Source organism: Rhinolophus hipposideros (assembly GCF_964194185.1).
Source record: "Rhinolophus hipposideros genome assembly, chromosome: 6".
In the NCBI taxonomy this organism is placed as follows: Eukaryota; Metazoa; Chordata; class Mammalia; order Chiroptera; family Rhinolophidae; genus Rhinolophus; species Rhinolophus hipposideros.
Genome location: NC_138052.1, coordinates 42,559,946 through 42,583,964, shown reverse-complemented (window position 1 = coordinate 42,583,964; position 24,019 = coordinate 42,559,946). Strand labels below are relative to the sequence as shown.

General features: G+C 35.3%; 1 protein-coding gene across 1 annotated transcript in view; it reads left to right on the top strand.

The window, feature by feature from the left end:
* Positions 1–18,801, top strand: part of COBLL1 (cordon-bleu WH2 repeat protein like 1) — a gene marked incomplete at its 5' end in the record, with an annotated part of 152,700 nt that extends 133,899 nt beyond the window's left edge. The window contains 5 exon segments of the mRNA XM_081050687.1: positions 1,780–2,014; positions 3,536–3,630; positions 7,003–8,570; positions 10,638–10,814; positions 16,951–18,801. Coding sequence (XP_080906813.1) covers positions 1,780–2,014; positions 3,536–3,630; positions 7,003–8,570; positions 10,638–10,814; positions 16,951–17,037 — 2,162 coding nt within the window. The 3' untranslated portion in view covers positions 17,038–18,801.
* Positions 18,802–24,019: the final 5,218 nt, after the last annotated feature.

The window sequence follows — 24,019 nt, the reverse complement described above, 5'->3', positions numbered from 1 at the left end:
ACCACTAAGTTATAAAATCCTAGAAACATAATTTGAGGAGATTTTTGAAACACGTAAATCATTCTTCATACTTGTATTAATTGCGACCAGTTTCTCAGTGAGGGTGCCATACTTAAAGAAAGGTTGTGTATTTCTGAAACACTTGCTATGGGCAAGAAAGAAATAGGGATAGCAGTCAATCATTTGCTAAATGTTACCTAGTTAATCTAATTTCCAAAAGAGCTGAATACATACTGAGGATCCATTTATAAAACATACATTTAAATCAAAATGGCCATTCATTTTCTCAATACACAGTTTTCAAATTATTTAAATATACTCTTACTACTTAGGTGCAATCAGTGTACTCTCATAGATACATAACATTGTACACTGGCATCATAATGATTATTTTACATGTTATAGTAAAAAATGACTTTCCTAAATATATATATTTAAAATTATTTAAATTCAATTTTTGAAATATATTTTCTGTTGGATAATCTATTTTTATTTACAATAAAAATGCCATTAACATTCTCCATAGTTTCTTATTAAAACATACAAATACCACAATTTTCTGAGTGTCTAAAGATAAAATTAAATATATTTTAAGTACTTTAAATATTCTTCAAATATGTTAAAGTTTTATTGAATTTTATAGATGTGCTGATCACTATAATCCAATGCCATACCACCTCTTCCCCGTTCAATATGGTAAAAATTAAACTTAGTTCAGCTGCTATTGTGTAAGTAGAAGTGTTGAATTTAAATAACCAACAGTCCAGAACGTCATTCTTTGGTTTAAATAAACTTCACCCAAGTATGGATACTAGCTGCTTAGGATGGCTCCTCTTTTACTCTGTTGGACATTTGTTGTTGGTGCTAAGGAATAATACACCCATTTTTTTATACAATGAAATGTTCACCATAGCTATTGAAAACACACATACACACGCACGCACACAACTTGATATGGGACAATCTCTCTGGTATAGTAAGTGGAGCAAAAAAATGTTAGGTGAAAAACATCAAGTACAGTATGCTTCCATTTATGTTAAATAAACCAACAAAATAGAGAACGAAACATGTGAGTATGCATATCTGCTTATATATTCTTATACTTTCTGATAACATTAAAAAACTGGAGAAAGAAGTTGTCTCTGAGACTTAAACTGGATGGGAATAAAAACTAATTTTCATTGTATAATACTTATTCTATTTGTATTTTTTAAAATTACATTAAGAATCTAAATCAGTGGTTTTTAATCCTGGTTGCATATTTGAACCACCTGAGGAGCCCTAAAAATTCTTGGTCTCATCCTTCAGGGATTCTGATTTAACAGGTGTGGGGTAGGGTGTGAGCATAAATATTTTTAAAAGGGCTTAGATAATTCTCAATTGTACTGATAACTGCTGAGTCATTTTACATTTACAAACAATACAAATATATCATTCTTTTCAGTTACATTTAGAGCTCTTACATAAATGTAAAAATCATTTAAATTGAAGGCATATTATTAAATGAAATATGTAACTTGAAGTTTGAGTTTAAACGTCTTTTTTCTACCATGAATAAACCCTAGAGTGACAGTATATTAATTTTAGAATTGTATGTGTCTGACATAATCTGATAATACGTAACCTGATTATTTACCATTAGAAAAGTATTTCACTATACTTTTTGAACCAGAATTTAAGAGTCCAGCTAAATATTATTTGTAAAATTCCTTTCGCCAGGATTGCATAGCATGAATAAAGCAAACTAATATTTAGGATTATATCTTCATTTCTTTGTAGCTGGAATAAGCTCTGATTATAGTCTTGAAGAGATAGATGAAAAGGAAGAACTGAGTGAAGTGACTAAAGATGAAGCTGGAAATATTTCGGGGAAGTCACAAGATTTTTCTGTTAGATCTACTGATATAATAAATACACTGAAAAATGATCCTGACTCAGTCCTTGGCAATGATACTGGAGAGTCCTCACAAAATTCTAAAGAAGAAAAACAAGAAACTAGAAACACAGATGGACAGTAAGTAGTCTGTGTGCTAGAAGTGTTGGTGGTGGTTTGTTTAATTAATACTAATCTTCTGCAATATAGATCTGATATTTTTAACACAAATATAGTCATCCCTTCAGTTTAGACTCCATCCCTTTTACCATAATTATAAAAATGTTTATTATTAAAGTGTCTATTTACATGTAATTTTTTTAAAGATTTTTTTTTTTAATTGGGGAAGGGAAACAGGACTTTATTGGGGAACAGTGTGTACTTCCAGGACTTTTTTCCAAGTCAAGTTGGTGGCCTTTCAATCTTAGTTGTGGAGAGTGCCATTCAGCTTCAAGTTGTCCTTTCAGTCTTAGTTGTGGAGGATGCAGCTCAGCTCCAGGTCCAGTTGCTGTTCTAGTTGCAGGGGGAGCAGCCCACCATCCCTTGCGGGTGTCGAACCGGCAACCTTGTGGTTGAGAGGACGTACTCTAACCAACTGAGCCATCCAGGAGCTCAGCGGCAGCTCAGCTCAAGGTGCCGTGTTCAGTCTTAGTTGCAGGGGGCACTGCCCACCATCCGTTGCGGGACTCGAGGAATCGAAGGGGCAACCTTGTGGTTGAGAGCCCACTGGCCCATGTGGGAATCGAACCGGCAGCCTTTGGAGTTAGGAGCACGGAGCTCCAACCGCCTGAGCCACCAGGCTGGTCCTAATTGTTTTTAAATAAAATCAAATTCAACAGTTCTGGTATTCCTGTGTCCGATAAACCATTAACATGTAGTTCATTTGTATGACTCAAATATAAAAGTTTTTGTTCGTTTATATTGTGTATATTTTGCTTATTATCTATTTAACTTCAATGAAACATTTCATTTTCATTTAATATCACCAAATTCTCCTTAAGGATTTTCACTGACTAGTATATAAAACAGTTCTGTATATTAGAGTGTGATATTCTACTATTTTTACAGTTAATTTTATGACATAGAGAATGAGCTTTCCACTTGATCCTAAGAATTGAAAGTTATAGTACAGTACACTTATGTTGTTATAAATGCCACACCATGAATAGCGATGAAATTGACTATGCAAAATAAACCATCAAAGTTTTGCTATAATTTTTATGGGATTGTCTTCAAATTAAACTCTTCTATCATCAATAAAACCCAGTGAGGTCAATCCATATCCTGAATTGGCAGAGGTTGACCTTGCCAGATGCAAAACTAAAATGTTTCATTTATTTCCTTTTTCTTTAAAAGACAAATAATCAATAGTAACTCTTTTTAGACAGAGTGTCTAAAAAGACACTCTTTTTAGAAACGTGTTCATTTTACCAAGATTTTTACATTTTTCTTCATAATAGGACCCACCATATGAAAGCTAATGTTTCATAGCAGCATATCCTCTCAGTTGTGGGTTTCTTTGATATTCAATTTTTAGTATTTGGCATAAGAAGATGATTATTTCAGTCTATCTGTCTTTGGAGATTATTGCCTGTTTTCTTGCCGTGTGTGTGTGTGTGTGTTTGAGCAGTGTCAATGTATAACATACAATATATTTTGCAGAGGACCACACTTGCCGGTGTATAATGCAAGCAATGAAGAGAGGGTAGTTGACAGTGTGAGAAACTTGAAGTCGTTGGGCCCAAACCAACAGAATGGTGAGCTCTATAAACACTAATAGGCAACACTTGCATATAACACTTACTATATGCCAGGGGCCATTCTTAACCCTTTATGTATATTAACTTATTTAATCTTGTATATTAACTCATTTATGGGCATTATCTTTAGTGCCATTTTACAGATGATTGAGCCACAAAGATATTATGTGATACCTGAAGTACCACGATTAATATGTGGTAGACCCAAGATTTGAACTCAGGTGATATTACTCCAAAGTGTGCTCTTAACTACTATGTGTATCACTTTTGTTGTTGTTCAATGTTAGAGGTTATCTAACTCAGATTTTAAAGATTTATACTCTATGCATCTACTTGTGATCTGTCTCTTTTTTCCTTGTAGTGACTCTGTAGTTCAAGTCTGTTTTACTTCATAGTCAAGTTGCTATACCTTGGGTGAAACTTGTCTGTTTGATTTTTAAGGTCTAAACCCTCTAATTATGTAAAGTTATCTACCAATATTTCCTCCAAAGCAAGACAGTTTCTTCTCTTTCTCATTATATATCCTTTTTGAACCAGAATTTAAGAGTCCAGCTAATTATTATTTTAAAAATTCATTGTTGCCAGGATTGCATAGCAATTATATTTGATACTTTGTTTGAATTCCTCATAGCACGTAGCAGAACACTGAGATACTGTTAAAATATATACTTCAGATTGAATTTTAGAGAAATGATACTACACAAATAGACGACCATGCAATGAATGCATAATGGTATTTTAAGGGCATATGCAGGAAGTGGCTTATGAATTTTCCAATCTATTATGTTAACATGGAACTAGGTTAAGATTCTTAGAAAACAAACATATTCCTGTTTGGATAAAACTTGGCTCATCCCACTGTCACAGATAGATAGACAAACAGATATGGATAGATAGAGATATGTGTCATTGTATATATGTGATGTGATAGGTGTTGGTTAATTTGAATATGTATGTCTCCAATTCATTTCCCCCATGGTCAATACCACCCAGAGATGAAATACTGAGAAGATCTAAAGACATTTAATTTCCCCCATTCTTTTCCTCTTGATTCACTTTTTCATGACATATACTACTGTGACAGAGTGTTGTCCTCCCTTTTTATCTACCCTGCCTACTTATCTAAATCATCGTTTCTCCAGGGTGTAGATGTTGTTGTCAGTTTTGAGTAGAGAAGGACTGGATAGTACAAAATATACCTTCTCACTCTGCTGGCTCTTCTTGGAAAATGGCCTCACCATTCACTGACACTTGGGTAGCATTGATACCGGTTATATTTAATGGTGGATTAACTAATAAATTCACTAGTGTTTCTAGCTGTCCAGGCCTGACATTCATTGGTAATAATTTTGAAATTTTGATGAGAAATTCAGAGTTAGACAATGGTAAAATAAGTATAACCACCAAAAATGTGAGAAATAGAAATTTGGATTACTAAGCCAATAAATTAAAGTTTGTTATAGGGGATTTAATTTAAAAAATATATTTACATTGATATATTTTCTTTTGGAAAATGTTTCTGTTGTATAACTGGGATACATCTATATTCCGTAGAAAATGAGAAATAAGAAAGAAGGAAATACATTAGTCTCATGTCCCAGTGCCAGGGACCATTTCTCACATTTTTTTGTGCTCACAGCAATGTTGAAATTGGTACTTTTCATACAGATACTGAAAATACTTATGAAACAAGTAAATATGAGCATAAGCATAAATGTACCTTTTCCATGCAACCTAATCACCTGTCCTTAATTTTATAAATCACAAAGTTAGTAATTGTCATTGACAAAAGTGACTCATATGAAGAGTAGACATCCTGATAATCAGTTACATTTTATTTGGGAAGAATAAAAATGAATCGTATTTTAAAATTATATATTCAATATAAGAACCTTGTAACATAATACAAAATATACCATGACCAAATAATTGTACAATTAGGCATACTTTAAAAATATGAAGATGTTTTTAAAAGTTGTTTGTATACAAATTTACCAGGCAACATGATTTTTTTTTTTTGCATGCATATCTTCCTTTATTCTTGTCTTTTTTCTTTTTAAACAGAGGAACTATTTTAAATATCTCATGACATTTTAGGCAGTGAAATAGGTCTTTGTTTTATAGGTAAAAGTGAGCGATGATAAAATTATAGATCAATCCTTGACATCCTTTCACAATTTGACTCCCAAGGCCCACATCTCACTTGCTGTGTAAATTACCATATTTGAAAGAGGAGGCTACTAAGGATTTTGAAGATGAGGGTTTGTTGGTCTTTCAGTAGAAATTATTCTGTGCATTTGACTAGTGGAGCACAGAATATAAATCTCTTTGCTCAGTACTAGACACATCTAAAAACAAAGTCCTCTGAAAGTCTTCAGTGAGGACAACGAACAAAACAATCAATTTAGATTCTGTTTTGACTTCAACTCTTAAAGGTAACGTTTCTACTATCTGCCTTAATTAAAATTGATAACATTGCTGGGATTGCTTCCATTTTAATGTTATGTATAAAATATAAATACACTAAGAGTTATAGAAAAGACAAAGAGAATCGAAATGAAAAAAATAAAAGAATAAATATCTTTTTTGAATTTGTCAATTTCTTTTGTCATTCTTAACAATGACTGAAATATGAAATCTTTACTTATAAGAAGAAACATAGCTATCTTCTATGGAGTGCTTTTTCTGGGCAATTGCCTATCCTAATAATCATGTTACATAAATGATATATAAAATATATAGTTGGTCCTTGAGCAACATGGGTTTGAACTCCACAGGTCCACTTATTTACAGGTTTTGTTTTTTTTTCAATAAATGCTGTGAAAGTATTTTCCTTATGATTTTCTTAAATTTTCTTTTCTCTTGCTTACTTCATTGTAAGAATACAGTATACAATAAATATAACATACAAAATATGTGTCAATTGACTGTTTATGGTATCGGTAAGGCTTCTAGTCAACAGTAGGCTATTAGATAAGTTTTGGGGGAGTCAAAAGTTATATGCGAATTTTCAATCGTGCAGAGGGGTTGGCGCCCCTACTCCCCATGTCCTTTAAGGGTCAACTGTAATACATATTTTCACATGTTTACGTCTGAGCAAATGGAGGCTCAAAGGGTTAAGTACCACGTTGTAGCCACAGAGATTGTAATTAGTCAAGCTGGGTTCCAGACTCAGGTCTCTATGATGTCAAAGCCCATGCTGTTTTCTCTAAATGCTATTACCTGCTTTTGTATTAATTAGTGAGCTGAAAAAGTTCCTGTAGAAATCAAACCAACCTGTCTCACTTTGAGGCAGGAAAGCATTACAAACTGAGGTTTTTCTACTTTTTTTCTATACTGATCTTGTTGATAATTTTTTTTTTCTCTCAGTAGATCAAAATGAAATAATTGCCATTTCAATGAACACAGAAGATAATATGAAAAATGGAGTGAGGAGAACAGAAATCAATGTAGGAGGTGTTGCCAAAAGTGACAATGTGGGCATGAAAGTTAACCGACTATCAAGCTATCAGGTACATAAAACTGAACCTGCTAGAAGTTACAAGGAAAATCGTCTAGCTGCTTCATCAGTACCAGACCAAAAACCGCATCAGCCCAGTGCAGAAAAGACAAAAATGCAAGATGCAGCAATTCAGACGACTCCTTCCTGTAACAGTTTTGATGGGAATCACCAACATCATCACTTGTCTGACTTTAAAGTTGATGAAAGTGTTCAAACTGCAAGTAACAACAAGCCAACTCACCATTCATCTGTAAGTCCCCGAGATGCTGTAGATACCTCAGGAGAATCCACGAGTCAGGGACCCCTCATGGTACCTTCAGAAGATCGGCTCACCATAAAAGATCCAATTTGTGCACATGGTAATGATGACCTTTTGCCTCCTGTAGACGGGATTAACAACACTTCAACTTCTTATGTAAAGAATTATCCATTTTACAGACAAGACTACAATCCCAAGCCAAAACCTTCAAATGAAATTACAAGAGACTACATACCCAAAATTGGAATGACTACTTATAAAATAGTGCCTCCCAAGTCCCTGGAAATATTGAAAGATTGGGAATCAGAAACCACAGGGTATCAAGAAGATCAAGAGATACATACTTTAGGAAAAAAGTACCTTCAAGAGAATGTGAAAGAAACTGCAATCCAAACAGAAGATCATGTTAGTTCTGAAAGCCCCAAGGAGCCACAGATAGATCTTAAACCCAAGCCAAGCCCGAGCACAGAGCATCCAGAGTACAATGTGGAGAGCGTGCCCCGGAGCACCATGGCAAACCCTGTAAAACCTCCTTCCAGGATGATGAGAGACCCTGGCATGGCTCCTTTTGTGCCGAATTTGGAAGACATAAACAATATTTTGGAGTCCAAACTTAGATCTCGGGTTTCAAACCCCCAGGCGAAACCAAGTTCTTTTTTCTTACAGATGCAAAAAAGAGTTTCAGGTCACTATGTGACATCGGCAGCTGCCAAGAACGTCCACACTGCCCCTAACCCTACTCCAAAGGAACTAATAAAGAAAGAGGTGGAAAGGGATCCGATCCCTCCTCCAGAGCAAACTCCTTCTCCCTTAAGTGAAACAACTCACTCGCCTCCACAGCCCCGCAGTAAAAGCACTGATGCTGGCGTCAGCAGTCCGAAGCCCACTGACACCTCTCCTCCTCCCATAGCTCCGAAACCTGTTCTTCCTGCAAGTCACGTCGCAGCACTAAATCTGAAGACTTTGAAAACTTTCGGTGCTCCACGACCTTACTCGAGCTCGGCTCCTTCTCCGTTTGCCCTAGCCGTGGTGAAAAGGTCACAGTCTTTCAGCAAAGTGCGTGTAGAGTCAAGTAGGGATGATGTCTGTCCCGGGCCTCCAGCGGACACAGAGGAAGGGAAGAGTCTTTCCCTAAATGAATGTGTGGACCTCCCACAGCAAAATGTGAGTGATAAGGTAAATGTTACCTTTTTAAAACCCAGGGGTTCTTATACCGCAAGGTTTCAGGGGGAGATAACTAGAACGTTCATAGGTTCGTGTGTTATTTAACTCTGGATTCGTATTAATCTCATTAATGTCAAGCTACCTACCTACTGTAGAAAAAAAGTATATAGAATCTGATTATGTATTCTCAGAATTATTGTAATTCACATAACCTGGTCAGGTATTACTGGAGCGTCATCATTAAATAATTATATCATTAGCACATATTTTAATTTAAAGTTTCTTTGCTTAGACATTTGTATAATGCCCTAGTTTATAGTTCTGACTATATTTTCCTGTGTTTTTCTTATCTCAATGTGTTTATAGCTGTTCTGGTTTATTTTTTCTCTCCAATTTAACATAACTGCAAAATAAATACTTTTAATTATATGGAAACATAAGTAATAGCAAAGATTAGATAAAATAACCAAATGTCTCTCAGCAATGTATTTTCTGTTGTATACACTCAACCTCAGCTTCTCAAACATTTTTACATATAAATAATTTAAATTGAAACCAGAGTTTAAATACGTAATTGTCTTAATTTCTTATTTTCCTAATTCAGTGTCAAGTTTTCCAGTTATATGAATGTTGACCAAAATAATCATTTAACTACTGGCAAGCCTTAATAATTTACCAAAAAGGGTGGATTTTTTAACTTAGTATTTTTCTCAGCTGTTATAATTTGCTAGCTTCAAATAGTCAAAGGAGAGGATGAAATTCATAGTATGAATTAATAGTAATCCCCATGCAACTAAAGAAAATACTTCGTATATTTCTACTCTGTTAGTGTTTAAAGAATGTTTTCATATTTGTGTGACAGTTTCAGAAGTATTTTATACTGCTTTTTCAAACATTCCTAGAGTAACAGAACATGAACCGTATTGCCAAGTAAAGATTGTTCCATAATTTTAAAGCAATATTTATCTTGCAGAACATTTCTTCATATAGTTCACATTTTTTAAAATTTATTGGGGTGACAATTGTTAGTAAAATTACATAGATTTCAGGTGTACAATTCTGTATTACATCATCTATAAATCCTATTGTGTGTTCACCACCCAGTCAGTTCTCCTTCCATCACCATATATTTGATCCCCCTTACCCTCATCTCCCACGCCCAACCCCCTTATTTTCACATTTTGTTTATTACTTTGATATAATGTCAGAAAGAGATGTATGATACAGAGATTAATTCTTTACTTGGGAACAAAGCCTGTGTTTTTCTTAGAAAGGAATACCATTCCTGAACAACAAAAGCTTGATTTAGATAATACAGTTTTTGAGCCACTGCCAGAGTTCTGTTTAGCTCATCATTTGTAGATATTTATTTGACAGTTTAAAAAAGACATTTTTAAGATTATTTGATAATAGTTGCCTGTTAAATTAGTTACTAGATTTTCCTTCCTAAGAAGTTTAATTAAATTTTTGATTTTTAAATTTGGAAATTGCTAATATTTATTTTTAGTCTCATGGGAAAAATAAAGAAAACTTGGTCATCACTTAGTCCCTGTGATTTCCAGACACTCAAGACAAAAGGTTACGTGTAGTATAGTCATTAATATTCCATTATTAGAAGATCCATTTGGTTCAACCAATATGAAATTGCCAATATTTGTCCATTTTGTACTGTTTCAAAAATAATTTCACAACCTAATATGTTGGAACTGTGAAAATGAGTTATTTTTTAGTTTGTGGAATATTTTTATTATTCATTTGGCTCTTTTAGCCTACTCCGTTAGAGAAATCAGCATTATTTGACTCAAAGACTGTAAAATTACTCTGCGTTCATGAAAAAGAGGTACGACTTTTCTTCCTTAGCGCCCCCTGTTCAAGAGAAGGGAAATTAATGCCCTCCTTTTCCAACTGAGCTCTGGCAGCAGAGATAATGCAGTGGTAAGGAAATAGAGCTATGTCTGGAACACCAGTGAGGCAAATGGTAATTCTTAAAGAACTGTTGGTAAAGAAAATTTCTTGAAAAATGGCCCATTCTTCACGTGGTGTTCATGTAAATATTTTGCATTTATTTTATTTTTTTAGGAAAACAACTCTGCTCATAATGAACAGCATTCCCAAAGACCATCCTCAACTGACTGCCCATCATTCACCCTTAAGAGACAAAGTTCTTTAACATTCCAAAGTCCTGACCCAGAAGAGATCCGACAGAGTTTGCTGACTGCAATCCGTTCTGGAGAGGCTGCTGCCAAATTGAAAAGCGTAAGTTTTCTTTATCAGATGGGTGACCGTGGGTTTATTTTCAACATTGTCAAACTAATACTTAGGGGAAATTGTTTTCTGGCATTTAAACCTGTATAGGGCAGATGCCAGAAGTTACACTTTTATGTCAGGGGTCATTGTTGAAGTATAAGCTGAGAGAGTCCAGAGTCTTACACATCCTTAAAAACATGTCAGGTCTGTTTTCCACAACATGGGCCAGGTACAGAACGTGGCTTTTGCTCACTGTTATGTAACTATATCGAAAAAATGCCTGGGCTCTTAAGAAATTATGTTAGCCCAGCAAGAAAGATGCTTTTGGAAAGAAATTATGTTAGCCCATTAAGAAAGATGCTTTTGGAAAGAAAATCCCTATCACAGAAAACCTACACTAGACTAAGTTACTATCGTACCTGGGATTGGCCAGGGGTGGATAGGGAGGAGAGGGAGTTTTATAGCTTAAATCAAAAATGTAGAGATAATCTGAAGAATTTAGATAAGACCTAATGGAGAAATTCAAGTTTAAAAAAATACCCTGCCAGAGTTGTTTAGCTTCTCCTTACCGAGGTGTAGGAGAGCTTCAGGACAGGGGGTATGATTATCCTGGCAGACACTAACTAGGTGTCACAGGCAATTATGTGTAGGTGCATGTCCTCCCTCTGTCACCTTCATCCACTGAAGGAGGACGTGGGCAAGCCCCAAGCCTGGCATTATCACTTGGACTTCCCAGACGCTGTATCTCCCTAAATGTCTTTCTTGTTCTCCCTTTCGTCCTCTTGCTTGCAAGTTCCTCAACACCCAAAACAAGAAAAGTATTCATTATTCTACTGACTCCCTAGGCATTTCATTTTGTGAATTCCTTCTCTAATCATTTTAGAAGCTATGTAGAGAAGAGTAAAAAGATTTGTTGAGCAAAACGCTGAGCTCCACAGAAATGAAATGTGTGAAGGCACAGGAATGCTGCAAAGATAGAAAGAAAACGGAAGGCATCTGAGAGACATCACTTGGCCAGCCTCACCAGTGCTGCCCTGTGTTTTGCTCCCTGTGTCTCAGCGGAACTGAGTGGCAGCCGTTCTCATGGAGGGTTTGGCACTCCCATCTGGTCACAAATGGAGGCATGGCAAAGTGGTGCATGCTGTGAAGAGTGGAGAAAAGTGAAGGAATCATTCAGGGGGTTAGGGTTGAATTTTGTAGTCTACATTTAGGTAGCAGGCAGCAAAAGATTCAGTGTAGCTTTGAATATTAAAATTGGTACTTCACAGGTCATGACACTTTTATTTTTGTGCGGCAAATATGCCCCTATTAAGTCGTACATTCTCCTTTATGAAAATATTTTTATTTCTAATCGTGTAAATTAAGGGTGAATTTCAAATAAGTCACTTCCAATGTAAAGCTTTCTCCATGCAATAAATTTTGGCAAGCATTTTTAAACACATAAGTACCAAACATTTTACTAGATATTAGGAAGACAAAAATGAGTATAATGAAGCCTCTGTCTTCTGGGTGTTCACTGCCTGGGACTAACAAACAGTGATACGTACAGCCCACCGAAGAACCAAGTACCTAATCAGAAAATAATTGCAGTGTCTTTGTACTAAGCCAGGAGACATATTAATCAGTTTCAATGCACTAACTGTAGAAAACAGTGCATTAAGTTGAAAATGCCTTTTAGACCAACGGAATTGTACAGGCAAGCAGCTGTGTGCTTGGTGTTTGATGGGCCCTGATTTGGCAGTCTCTTCATATAAAACTCTTATTGCTTCCAGAATGAGCTGGATGTGAATCAACACAGAAAGCAGGCCCTAAATGATGATCCTGTTTATAACTCATTACTTTAGGTTTCATTGAGTCTAAAATTTTATCTCTTTCAGTAGGAGGTTATTGATAGCTCTGAGTCTATATAGTGCCAGCTCCTAAAATGAAAATTCTGTACATAATCCATTTTATTCTACTAGAAATGGACACTGGGTCTAGTAAAATTCACGGTATCTACACTTCACAATCAGCTTCCACTCCAGGCTCACTTCTAGTCATATACTCTAAAAAATATGTGTGCTTGTGTATCAGGACTCACATATAAGAATATTCATTGAATATTGTTTGTGAAAGCTCCAAAGAAATATGACCTTAATATCCAAATATAGTAGAATAAATAGTAGTATATTGAAAGAATGGACTATCATCTGGCAATAAATTGTACAAAATACAGCTAAATGCAACAGTGTATGTATATAGAAACATAAAAATCCATATGTGTGAAGTTTGACAGCATGTGAAATATACTAAATTATATTCTTCAGTGATGATACATGCGTAGGTGTCAATTATTTTTAAAAGCAAGGAAATAATTATAAAAATCCTGATAGTGTTACTTCCAGAGGGGAGAGGTTGTTAGGGGCTCATGGGAGTAGGGCAGGCACACAATTTAAGAGGGAACCAAACAATTAAGTAATCAAGGTAAATATCTTAATGAATTATTTTTTAAATGTCCAAATTAATGCAAAGTCCATAATGAATAAAACGTCAAAATGTTAAATAAAGACAAGGTCATCAAGGATGTCTTGACCTGGGTGGTAGTTTATATACATGTTTGAATTTTTTTTCATGGGGCTATTTATTTAAGATCAGTGCACTTTACTGTAAAAGTATTGTATATCAAAAAGTTGCAAAAGGTTGTAAAAATGGACACAAGAAGGCTCTAATTTCTTGTGATATTTGCTTATGTTCCATATTTCTGTTCTGTACTGAACATTTCTCTTGGTTGTTTTAAATTCTAAATTTTTTTTAATAGAACAACAGTTATAGTGCCAAATAAAATCTCCAGTGATTTTGACAGTAGTTTTAGTTTGTTCATCAGAAAGTTGGCTCAGTGTTTGCCTATATTTTGGCACCCAAATGTTCAATTTAACTTCAGGTACCAACCTGCCTTATGGCTCTAGTTCATACCCGAGCAATTAACCTTCATTATAATAGTTGGTTCACATTAGAACAATTATCTAGTTGATTGCTCTAGTGTAAATGTAGTCATGAACATACTGTTGTTTTTTCAGGTCTCTTAAGTTTTTTTTCATACCTTACTCCCACTTGACCCCCATGCAGTCACAGAAATTTGTATGCACATGAAGCATTAATAAACCTAGCTCAGTACTTTATAAAATATGTTTGATGTTAACATTTTTATATGAATCAGCAAAGTGTTTTCAGAGAATAAGACAGATTAAGTAATTCATTATTGTTGACATGTGTTGACACCGAGAACTTCTTGTGCTGCTTTCAGTTCCGGATGGTGTTTGAATTACTACAGGTTATTGTACTATTACGAGTAGAATATAGGTGTGTACAACTAAAGTCTGAAAATAAACTGACAAATGATATTTAGTACTTGATATTAAGTATTTCCTCAGAATGTAACACTTATATTTGGCTAGATACAAATCTGGAAGGAAGAAAATAACTGGATAAGTCACCGAGAATCGTGATGTCTTGTTTTGTTTAATTGGTCTGCTTTTTATTAATATTTCCTTGATTTGAATTTAAGCAATCCAGGGGTTTCAGATTGGCAACCCTTTCCATATATTTTTAAGGTAAAATAATGATAGTTTTATAGTTATCACTTCTTATACAAATAAGAAAGCTATGTGAATATTCCTGAAAATTCTTTAGACTTCAAGTGTAGATAATCAACTAGTACATGCTTACATCAGTAAATTATTAAACGTTCCATTTTAAAAATACCTTGATTATGAATGTCATATGTTCATTACTCAAAAAATTAAGCAATACTTTTTAACTTTATACATTTGTAGAAATTTACGATATTCTGTTCAAAAAATATTCTTTGTTCTACACTGTGCCAGGCACTAAAACAAACGTGATTAAAAAGTGGCATTAAAACAGACAAGGTCTCTGATCTCACAGAATTTATAGAGTAGTATTCTAATGGTGTTTTCTCATGTTTGATAATTTAGTAAACAAATGTTTAAATACTGAACAAAATACCGTTCCCCCCAAAGTAACTGCTCTTGATAGATTACAGTGTAATCTTCCAGACCACTTTTGTAGTATGTAAACATACTTAATTTTACCTTTTTATAAAAATAGAATCCTCTATAAAACATTCATAAACGTGTATCTTTCTGGTGCTCTCCACCTTTTTATATTTAGAGAGGGTGCCAAAAAGTTGTATACACATTGTAAGAAAGGAAAAATTGTATTAATTGTAATACTCAATATAAATGGATAACAAAAGATGAACACAAGTCACGTTTGACTTCTGCAATTACAGGAGGTGCTCAAAGTGGTTACCATCAGTGTCCAGACACTTCTGATTATGGTGAACTACTGCTTGAGCATCCCCTGTTTCCCTGAAAATATGTCCGGGTCTTATATTAATTTTTGCTGCAAAAGACACATTAGGGCGTATTTTCAGGGGATCTCTTATTTTTTCATGTACAACAATCTACATTTTCAAATACAGTTATGTCATCTTCTTCTGTGACATCATCATAACGTACTAAATGCATCTGCCTGGCAGACGACCTTAACTGGGGCTTATTTTCGGGGTAGGTCTTATTTTCGGGGAAACACGATAGGTAGATAACATCTCTTAAAATGTGTGTACAGTTTTTAGCACCCGCGGTATATATACGTGTGTGTGTGTGTGTGTGTGTATTCATTTAAGACTCCATAGTATTTATGATATGAATATACCATAGCTGATTTGCTCCTTATTGGTGCACACTTAACTGGATTCTAGTTTCGCACTATAAATGGGGCAACAATGAACATCTTTTACTTGTAGATATTTGGAGCCATCAGTATATTTTTTAAATGTTTAAAACAAATTTTCCCTCTTTACAAAGAATTGTGAGAACTGCAATTTGGCAGTTCTCCTACATACAGAGACTTTTTGGACCAAGGTTACATAATGAAAGTCATTACCTGTTGTTTGTTGACTATACTCTGAAAGAAATCCCACATGAATACTAAACAGGGTTCAGATGAGTTTTTCTTCCTCTAGTGGCAACTTTTTTTCTTAGCTGTTTTGTTTCAGGTGGATAGTGTCAACCACTCTACTCCATCCTGGACTCATAAGACAGTCAAGAAAATTGACTAGTTTAGATGACCAATCTTCGTTTAGTAAAAGGCAGGAAACGAAGCACAAGGAAACCAAATCCAAACTAAATTTGCTTTTTAATTTTGTTTTCCTTTTCACTAACTTACTCTGTTGCTAGGCAGAATCTGTTGCCTTTGGTACTTTAGTTCCAGTGAGAAGATGATAATGTTTGGTTATTAACCTAAAGTAGTCAAATTATAATCTAGCGAGTAACTATTTTTCTTAAAATATTGTCATATTTTATATATTTCAAAGCATTACACCTATTCGCTATTTAAAACCCAGATGATTTTTTTTTACGTTTTTCTAAGTAATGTTAGGATTGCAAGCTGTTTAGGAAATTTTTGTTATAGTGTTTTTGATTTACTTAGACTTTATAAATAGGAGAGTTTTGCCATGAAATTTTGGAACTTAACAAGTTTATTTACTAAAAAAAAAAAAAAAGCCACACACAACAAAAAAACCTCCTTTTCATTCTGTAATTGTTTTGGCATAACAGTCATACATTTGACTTTTTTAGCCCTTCATATGAAAGCATTTTAAAAACCAAAGCTGTTTTTTTTTTTTTTTAATAAATAAGGGGTACCTGTGAGGGGAACTTCAAGGTAACATGCACCATCAGTACAAAAATTGTAAAATTCATTGCTTTGTGGAATTTATTTGTCTGCATTCTCCAAGGCACTTTAAGGGAGCCAGAATTAGTCTAGTCAAAAATGCTCTTTAACAGCTTGGCCTGCAGTCTGTTTGTGCTCTTGTCCTTTGAGTTGATTTGGCAATTTTGTAAAGACTAAGATGTGTTAATGGATTATTTAACTTGTTTGTTGTGGAAATACCAACTCTTGTTCTAATTTCATGGTAGAGGGAACATTTATTCTCGATTATTTGTAATTTATTGCATAATAAATACTAAATGTTAGCATTTACAATTAAGCAGAAGTTAAAATGTGTTAATTGTGAAAAATGAAAATTCGACAGCTGTCCCGTTTTCAATTGAGAGATTCAGGGTGTGTTTCTTTCTCTTAGGTTACTATTCCATCAAATACAATATCTGTGAATGGAAGGTCAAGACTCAGCCATTCCATGTCCCTTGATGCCCAGGACAGCCATTAAACGTTGCCCTACCATACTGCACTTCACCTCCTTCACTTCACAGAACAACTTTATACTTATGGCGAATGTTGGCAAATGTATATTCAGATGTACACTAATATATTATCTATTAAAGTGTAAGAATTTGTGCTAAAGCTTTTAATGCTAAAAGAAGAATTACCAGAATTTATAATTTATAATATTTTTGAACTTTTTTTGCCTTAAGAGCCGAATATGCTGCTTTAGAACTTTCAGACAAGGTGTTAGTGATTTTCATTTTTTTTCAGATGAGGAATAGTCACCTTTTTTGATTCTATTTACTTATTGACACATTCTCTGCAATGGTGACTTAGACAAAAGGATAAGTTAATGATCATAGACTTATATTTGTATGATACATGAATAACTAGGCAAACCTAGATTTGACATTGGCTGCCTCAGTGTCACAGTTTAATTGCAAATGTTTATAAGTTATATTAAAGTCTGTTTTGTGCTGAAAGTATGGGCTAGGAAACTAATGATATCAAATAAGTGTATTCAGTTCTACTGTTAATTTCAGTGATGAATCATTTAGAGTGCAAGTCTTACCTTGTGCATTCTTTGTGTAATTACAAACTCAGTGTGAAATTTATGGGAAGCACATAGTATTTTAATATTTTATTAACATGGAACACATTTTTTTTAATCTTTAGAACTTAAATTGCACAAGGAGAATTTTAAATATTTTCTGTATGTAATTATGACATTATTGTTACACAGATAATACACATTTTATGTGCCGAAGCCTTAAAAATCTCTCTGTGAAAATGTTGCTATATTGTGACAATTATTTCATATTTGACATGTAGAGAGGAATAGGGGTTAGTTTATGTCCACATTGGAAAACTTTAAAGACTAATTGGAGATTCCAGAAATCTGGTTTTAATTAAAGTAAAATGATAAAATGAAGTCATTATGTAGTTCAGATGCGAATATTCTAAATAATAATATATATTTACATTAAAGCTAAAACTGTTAAGTAAAACAATGCCTAATTTGTTGGCTAATAACTGTTTTGGGGTCTAGAGTTTGTTGATGTTCTATTCCTACTTTAAGAATTTAATTTTCACTTATTCTAAAAACTTTGTCAAACATGCTGATATTAATATTAAGTTGGTTTTCACTAAAGCTACTGAGAAATCTGCCTCTTTGGAAAATGTGTTGATTTTTTCTCTCTGTTTAATAAAAGCAAGTTATATATTTGGAATGCTTTTTTTTAATGCAGTTTATGTCAACCAGCCTATTTGAATACTTCATCTGATGAATACATCTCTATTAGCCAGTAAACAAACAAGTAATCGTAATACCTACCATTTATCAGGGTTCCCTAGTGTAAATGTAAGCCCAGATATTATAACTCCAAAATGCATGATCTAATAAGCATGTAGAATGCTTAGCATAGTTCCTGACACATGGCGAGTGCATGTTAAGTGTTAAATGTTGCCTGTATTTCTTTAAATCAGACTTGGAGAGACCATCGTATATGGAAACTTGTTATGTCATTATAAGCCAGTAGGGAAAGGAGTGGCTTTTTGAAAATTGTGTTTATATAATTGATTTTCCACTTGGAAGAAAATAAATTTGGATCCCTACCTCAAACCATAAACAAATAAATTTGAGTTGGATTAAAGACAACTTTTAAAAGTAATATTTTAAAACTTAGATGAATTTATTCAACATTTTTAGACCTCACCATGAGAAAAATCATTTAAATAAAATACAAAGGCACAGTCATAAAAGAAGCGATGAATTAAAATATATGAAAATTTAAAACTTATATGTACATTAAGTACTATAAACGAAAAATAAGCCACAAGATGTTTTTAATGTATAAGGGATAATTTATAAAAATGTAGAGATTCCTAAAACTCATGAAAACACTACCCAATAAAAATATGCACACACTGAAAAAACAAAAGTATTTCTTAAAAGAGAAAATCTTAAAGGCCAACACACTTACGAGAAAAATGTTCTTCACTAATTGTGAAAGAAATACAAATCAAAAACACATCACACCCATCAAATTTGCAGAAAATGTAACTTTCAAAATAACAAGTATTGTCAAAGACAACGAAGCAGTGAGAGCTCTTTTAGTGATGGTGGGAAAATACACTGGCACAACCATCAAACGTGGAGTATCTAGTGAAATTAAAGATCGCTTATCATGTTACATTAAAGAAGTATTATGCATATACATAAGGAGACATACAAAAATGTTCACAGCTGCCTTGTATATAATAGCAGAAAGAAGTCCGAAGCGGCACTCAACATTGGTAGTATTTTCATGTGATAAAATTCTGTTAAAATGACAAGTTAAAAATCAACTAGAGTTATAAGTGTCAATATAAATACATCTTAAAAATAATAAGAATGGAAAAAAGCAAATTGTAAAGTAATGCATGTTTTATGATAGCAGTTATATAAAGTATAAAATATATGAAATGAAGCTACACAATGGTAATATATATATAGAAAAATAAAATACACAGGTTTGTTGGTGGGACCCAAGAAATGAAGATTGGATTGGGGAGATACACAGGAAGCATCAATTGTATTTGTAGTATTTTATAAACTGCTGTTTGAAAACAAGTACTATTGTTTTACTCCAGATTTTAGCATATTGGACATAGGTCGTGATTCAATTATTTTTAAAAGATGTCCTGGGACTGACGGAGATATGTACGTGAACAATGAATACACACAGATTCTGAAAAAGTTGCCCTATCCCCACCATTTCAAGAGAAAAAGATGTGCTACCCTCTCTTCTCAACTGGGAAAGAAATTTGAGACAGTAGTTTTCACCAGTCATATCCTCACGTAACACCAAAATTAAGATACAGGAATGATCTAGAATCAATTTTTCATTTTCATAATTTTAAGATTTTTATTAAAATGCAGCTAACATACAATATTATATGTTTCAGGGGTGCACCAAAGTTATTCAACATTTATATACCTAAAGAAGTGATCGCCATGCTAAGTCCAGCAACCATCTGACAGAGTACTACGCTATCACAGTATTATTGACTATATTCCCCCTGCTGTGCGTTACATCACCGTGACTAACTTTGTTTTATACTTAGAAATTTGGACCTCTTATTCCCCTTCACATTTCCCTCCCTTTTTAAATTTTCAATTACAGTTGACATTCAACATTATTTTACATTAATTTCATGGATACAGCATAATAATTAGATATTCATATAATTTAAGAAGTGATCCCCCGGACTAGTCTAGCTCCCACCTGGCACTACACGTAATTATTGTCATATCATTGACTATATTCCCTATGTTGTATTTACATTCCTATGATTATTTTGTAACTACCAATTTGTACTTCTTAATCCCTCCACTTATTTTACCCTGCTCTCCAACCCCCTCCCATCTATCACCCCAACAAATCTAGGACCCGTCTGACACCAGACATAATTAGTACAATATTATTGACTATTGCTTATGCTATATCCTACATACGCATGACTGTTTTGTAACAACCAATTTGTATTTCTTAATTTTTTACCCTTTTTTCACGCACACCCAAACCCCTCCCATCTGGCAATCAACAAAATGTTTTCTGTATGAGTTTGTTTCTGTTTTGTTTGATTATTTAGTTCTTTAGAGTCCACATGTAAGTGAAATCACATTGCATCTGTCTTACTCTGTCTGACACTCCACTCAGCACGATACCCTCCAGGTCCATCCATGCTGCTGCAGATGGTGAGAACCCATTCCCTTCCCAATATCCAATTGTATATATGTACCACCTCCTCTTTATCCATCCTTCCATCGACAGACACCCAGGCTGCCTCCACATCTTGGCCATTGTAAGCAATGCTGTGATGATGTATGTGTGCATATGTCCCCTCAAAGTAGCATTTTGGGTTTCTTCAGATAAATACCCAGAAGTGGGATTACCGTGTCCTTCTTTGTCTCTTTTATAACCTTTGTTTAAAAGTCTATTTAGTATAAGTATTGTTACCCCAGCTTTTTTTGATTTCCTCATTTCCATTTTCATGACATATCTTTTTTTTTTTTTGACATATCTTTTTCTATCCTGTTACTTTCCATCTGTGTGCATCTTTCAAGCTGAAGTGAGTCTCTTGCAGGCAGTATATGTAAGGGTTTTGTTTTCTTATCCATTCAGCCACTCTATGTCTTTTGATTGGAGCATTTAATCCATTTACATTGAAAGTGATTATTGATAGAGATGTATCTATTGCCATTTTATTATTTATAATTTTGATTTTTTTTTTCAACTTAAAGAAGTCCCTCTAATATTCCTTTTAAAACTGGTTTGGTGGTGATGAACTGCTTTGGCTTTTTCTTGTTTTGGAAGCTCTTTCTCTCTCCTTCAATTTTAATTGATAGCCTTGTTGGTCAGACTACTGTTGGTTGTAGATCCTAGCTTTTCATCACGTTTAATATTTTGTGCCAATCCCTTCTGGCCTGCAAAGTTTCGGTTGAGAAAGCAGCTGACAATCTATGAGAGCTCCTTTATAAGTTACTAGTTGCCTTTCTCTTGCTGCTTTTAGGATTCTCTCTTTGTCTTTAACCTTTGCCATTTTAACTATAATGTGTCTTGGTGTGGGCCTGTTTGGGTTCATCTTGTTTGAAACTCTTGTGCTTCCTGGGATTATCTATTTCCTTCACTAGGTTAGGAAAGTTTTCAGTCACTGTTTCTTCAAATAGGTTCTCAATGCCTTGATTTCTTCTCCTTCTGGTACCTCTAAGATGTGAATGTTGTTATGCTTGATGTTGTCACAGAGGGCTCTTAATCTATCCTAATTTTTTGTTTGTTTGTTTTTTATTTTGTTTTTATGATTGGGTATTTTCTGCTACATTGTCTTCCAAATCACTGATTTGATCCTCTGCTTCACCTAGTCTGCTGATTCCTTCTAGTGCATTCTTCATTATTGTATTCTTCATTTCTGACTGGTTCTTTTTTATGGTTTTTCTGTCCTTTTTATGCTTGCTATCTCTTTGTTGAAGTTCTAACTATGTTCCTTGAGCCTCCTTATAGCTATTGTTTTGAACTCTGTACTTGGTAGGTTGCTTGCCTCCATTTTGTTTAGTTCTTTTTTCTGGAGTTTTCTCCTGTTCTTTTATTTGGAACATATTTCTTTGCTTCCTCATTTGGGCTTTCCCTCTGTTTCTAAGTATTAGGTAGATCTGTTATATCTTTCAGTCTTGGCCAGGCAGCCTTATATAGTAGGTTCCCTGTGGGGTCCAGTAGCACAGTGTTCCTGATCAACTGCACCAGGTGCTCCAGGAGTGTCCCTTGTGTGGGTTGCTGTGCCCTCCCATTACAGTTTGGCCTTGATTGCTGTTCGCATGTCAGTGGGTGGGATTGACCCTCAGCCTGATTGACTGTTGGGTTTGGCCATGCTCACAGCTTATGGGTTGCTGTGTGTGTGTGTGTGAGGGGGGAGCTTACCCCACCGTGTAGGATTCCTCCTCCCCCCTAGCAGGCTCTAGAGCTAGTTGAGACCACTCTGGGTGTCTACTTGTGAGGCTAATTGTGTGGTGTTCTGCTGTGGTCTGAAGCCAACCTCCATGTATGTTGGTTCTAGGGCCTCTTGGGAGGGGCTCTGGTGCAGGCCCAGATCACCACTGCCTATGACCAGCTAGGAGCTACCTGGTAGCTACAAAGCGATCTGCAGTTGTACATTGCCTGTGCTAAACTGAAGGCACATGGGGAGGTCACACTGCAAACCAAGGATGTCTGCCACCATTACTGGGCCTGGGGTAGCTCCACAAAAAGCCAGGACACCCTGAGACACCTTCCAGCTCCTGTGAGGCTCAGCCCCTGATAAAACCTCATGTGGTATGCTAGTTGGGTGAGGCAGGGTCTCGGAGTTACTAGAGTGGGAAGTATTGTGGGCATCAAGTTTGGTGCCAGTGAACCTGAAGCTAATCAGCAAGTCTTATAGCACACCAGGCCAATATCTGCCCACCTGGAGACTACAGACCCTGGCAGTTTTCCGAGAAAGAGTGCAATAAGGGCATTGCTGGCTTTTCACCTGGAAAGTGCCTCAGGCATTGGAGAAATTGAGTGGGATCAGCTCCCAGTGAGTCAGCAGGGTGGAGCAGTGGAGCTCACCAGACCAATCAGATTCAGATTTGGCTGTGTTGGGGGTGGGCTCAACAGAGGAAAGATGGCTCCCGCCTGCCAGCTACATGGAAGGAGGACTCCACACAGGGAAAATGGGGACTATCCTCCAGCTGTCTCTCCAACGCCTCGCATATCAGTCCGCCTGTGTGCCTCCAACACCCCCTGAATCACTGTCCCTCCACCGGAGCCTGGAGTGAGTACCTGAGAATGAGTGGGTCTGTGCGCAGTCCCGTTAAGTGGATGTATGAGTTTTCCTCAGCTTTCTGTCTCACCTGGATGGTTGAAATTTTCACTGTTTTTCACCGCCAGATGTTGTGGGGGCTTCTCTTCCTGGCACCAGTACTCCAGGCTGGGGAGCCTGGTGTGGAGCTAGGGCCCTTCGCTCCTCTTAGGGGAACCTCCGTGGCTGAGATATCCTTCCTGATTCTCAACTGCCACACAGGTTACGGGCTAGCCCATTTCACATCTTTGCCCCTACTAACAGTCTCAATGTGGTTCCTTTTTTATATCCTTAGTTATAAAACTTCTGTTCAGCTACACTTCAGATGGTTCTCCAGGTTGATTGTTCTATAATTTAGTTGTAATGTTAATGTGTTCATGGAAGGAAGCAGTCACAGTGTTTATCTACTCAGCCGTCTTAGATCTCCCACCTCGTACTTAACTTTTGATATCTAGGCATTTTGCTTTTCCATTTTTCTTCCATCAGGTTATTTTTATAAATAACTTAAAATTATCCAGACTCTATATAAATTATAGGGTATGAAATGTAATATGCTCTTTTCTGTCTCCAGCATCACACATCCCCCTTCAGAGGTAACCACGGATAGTGTTTTGATATATATCCCTATATAG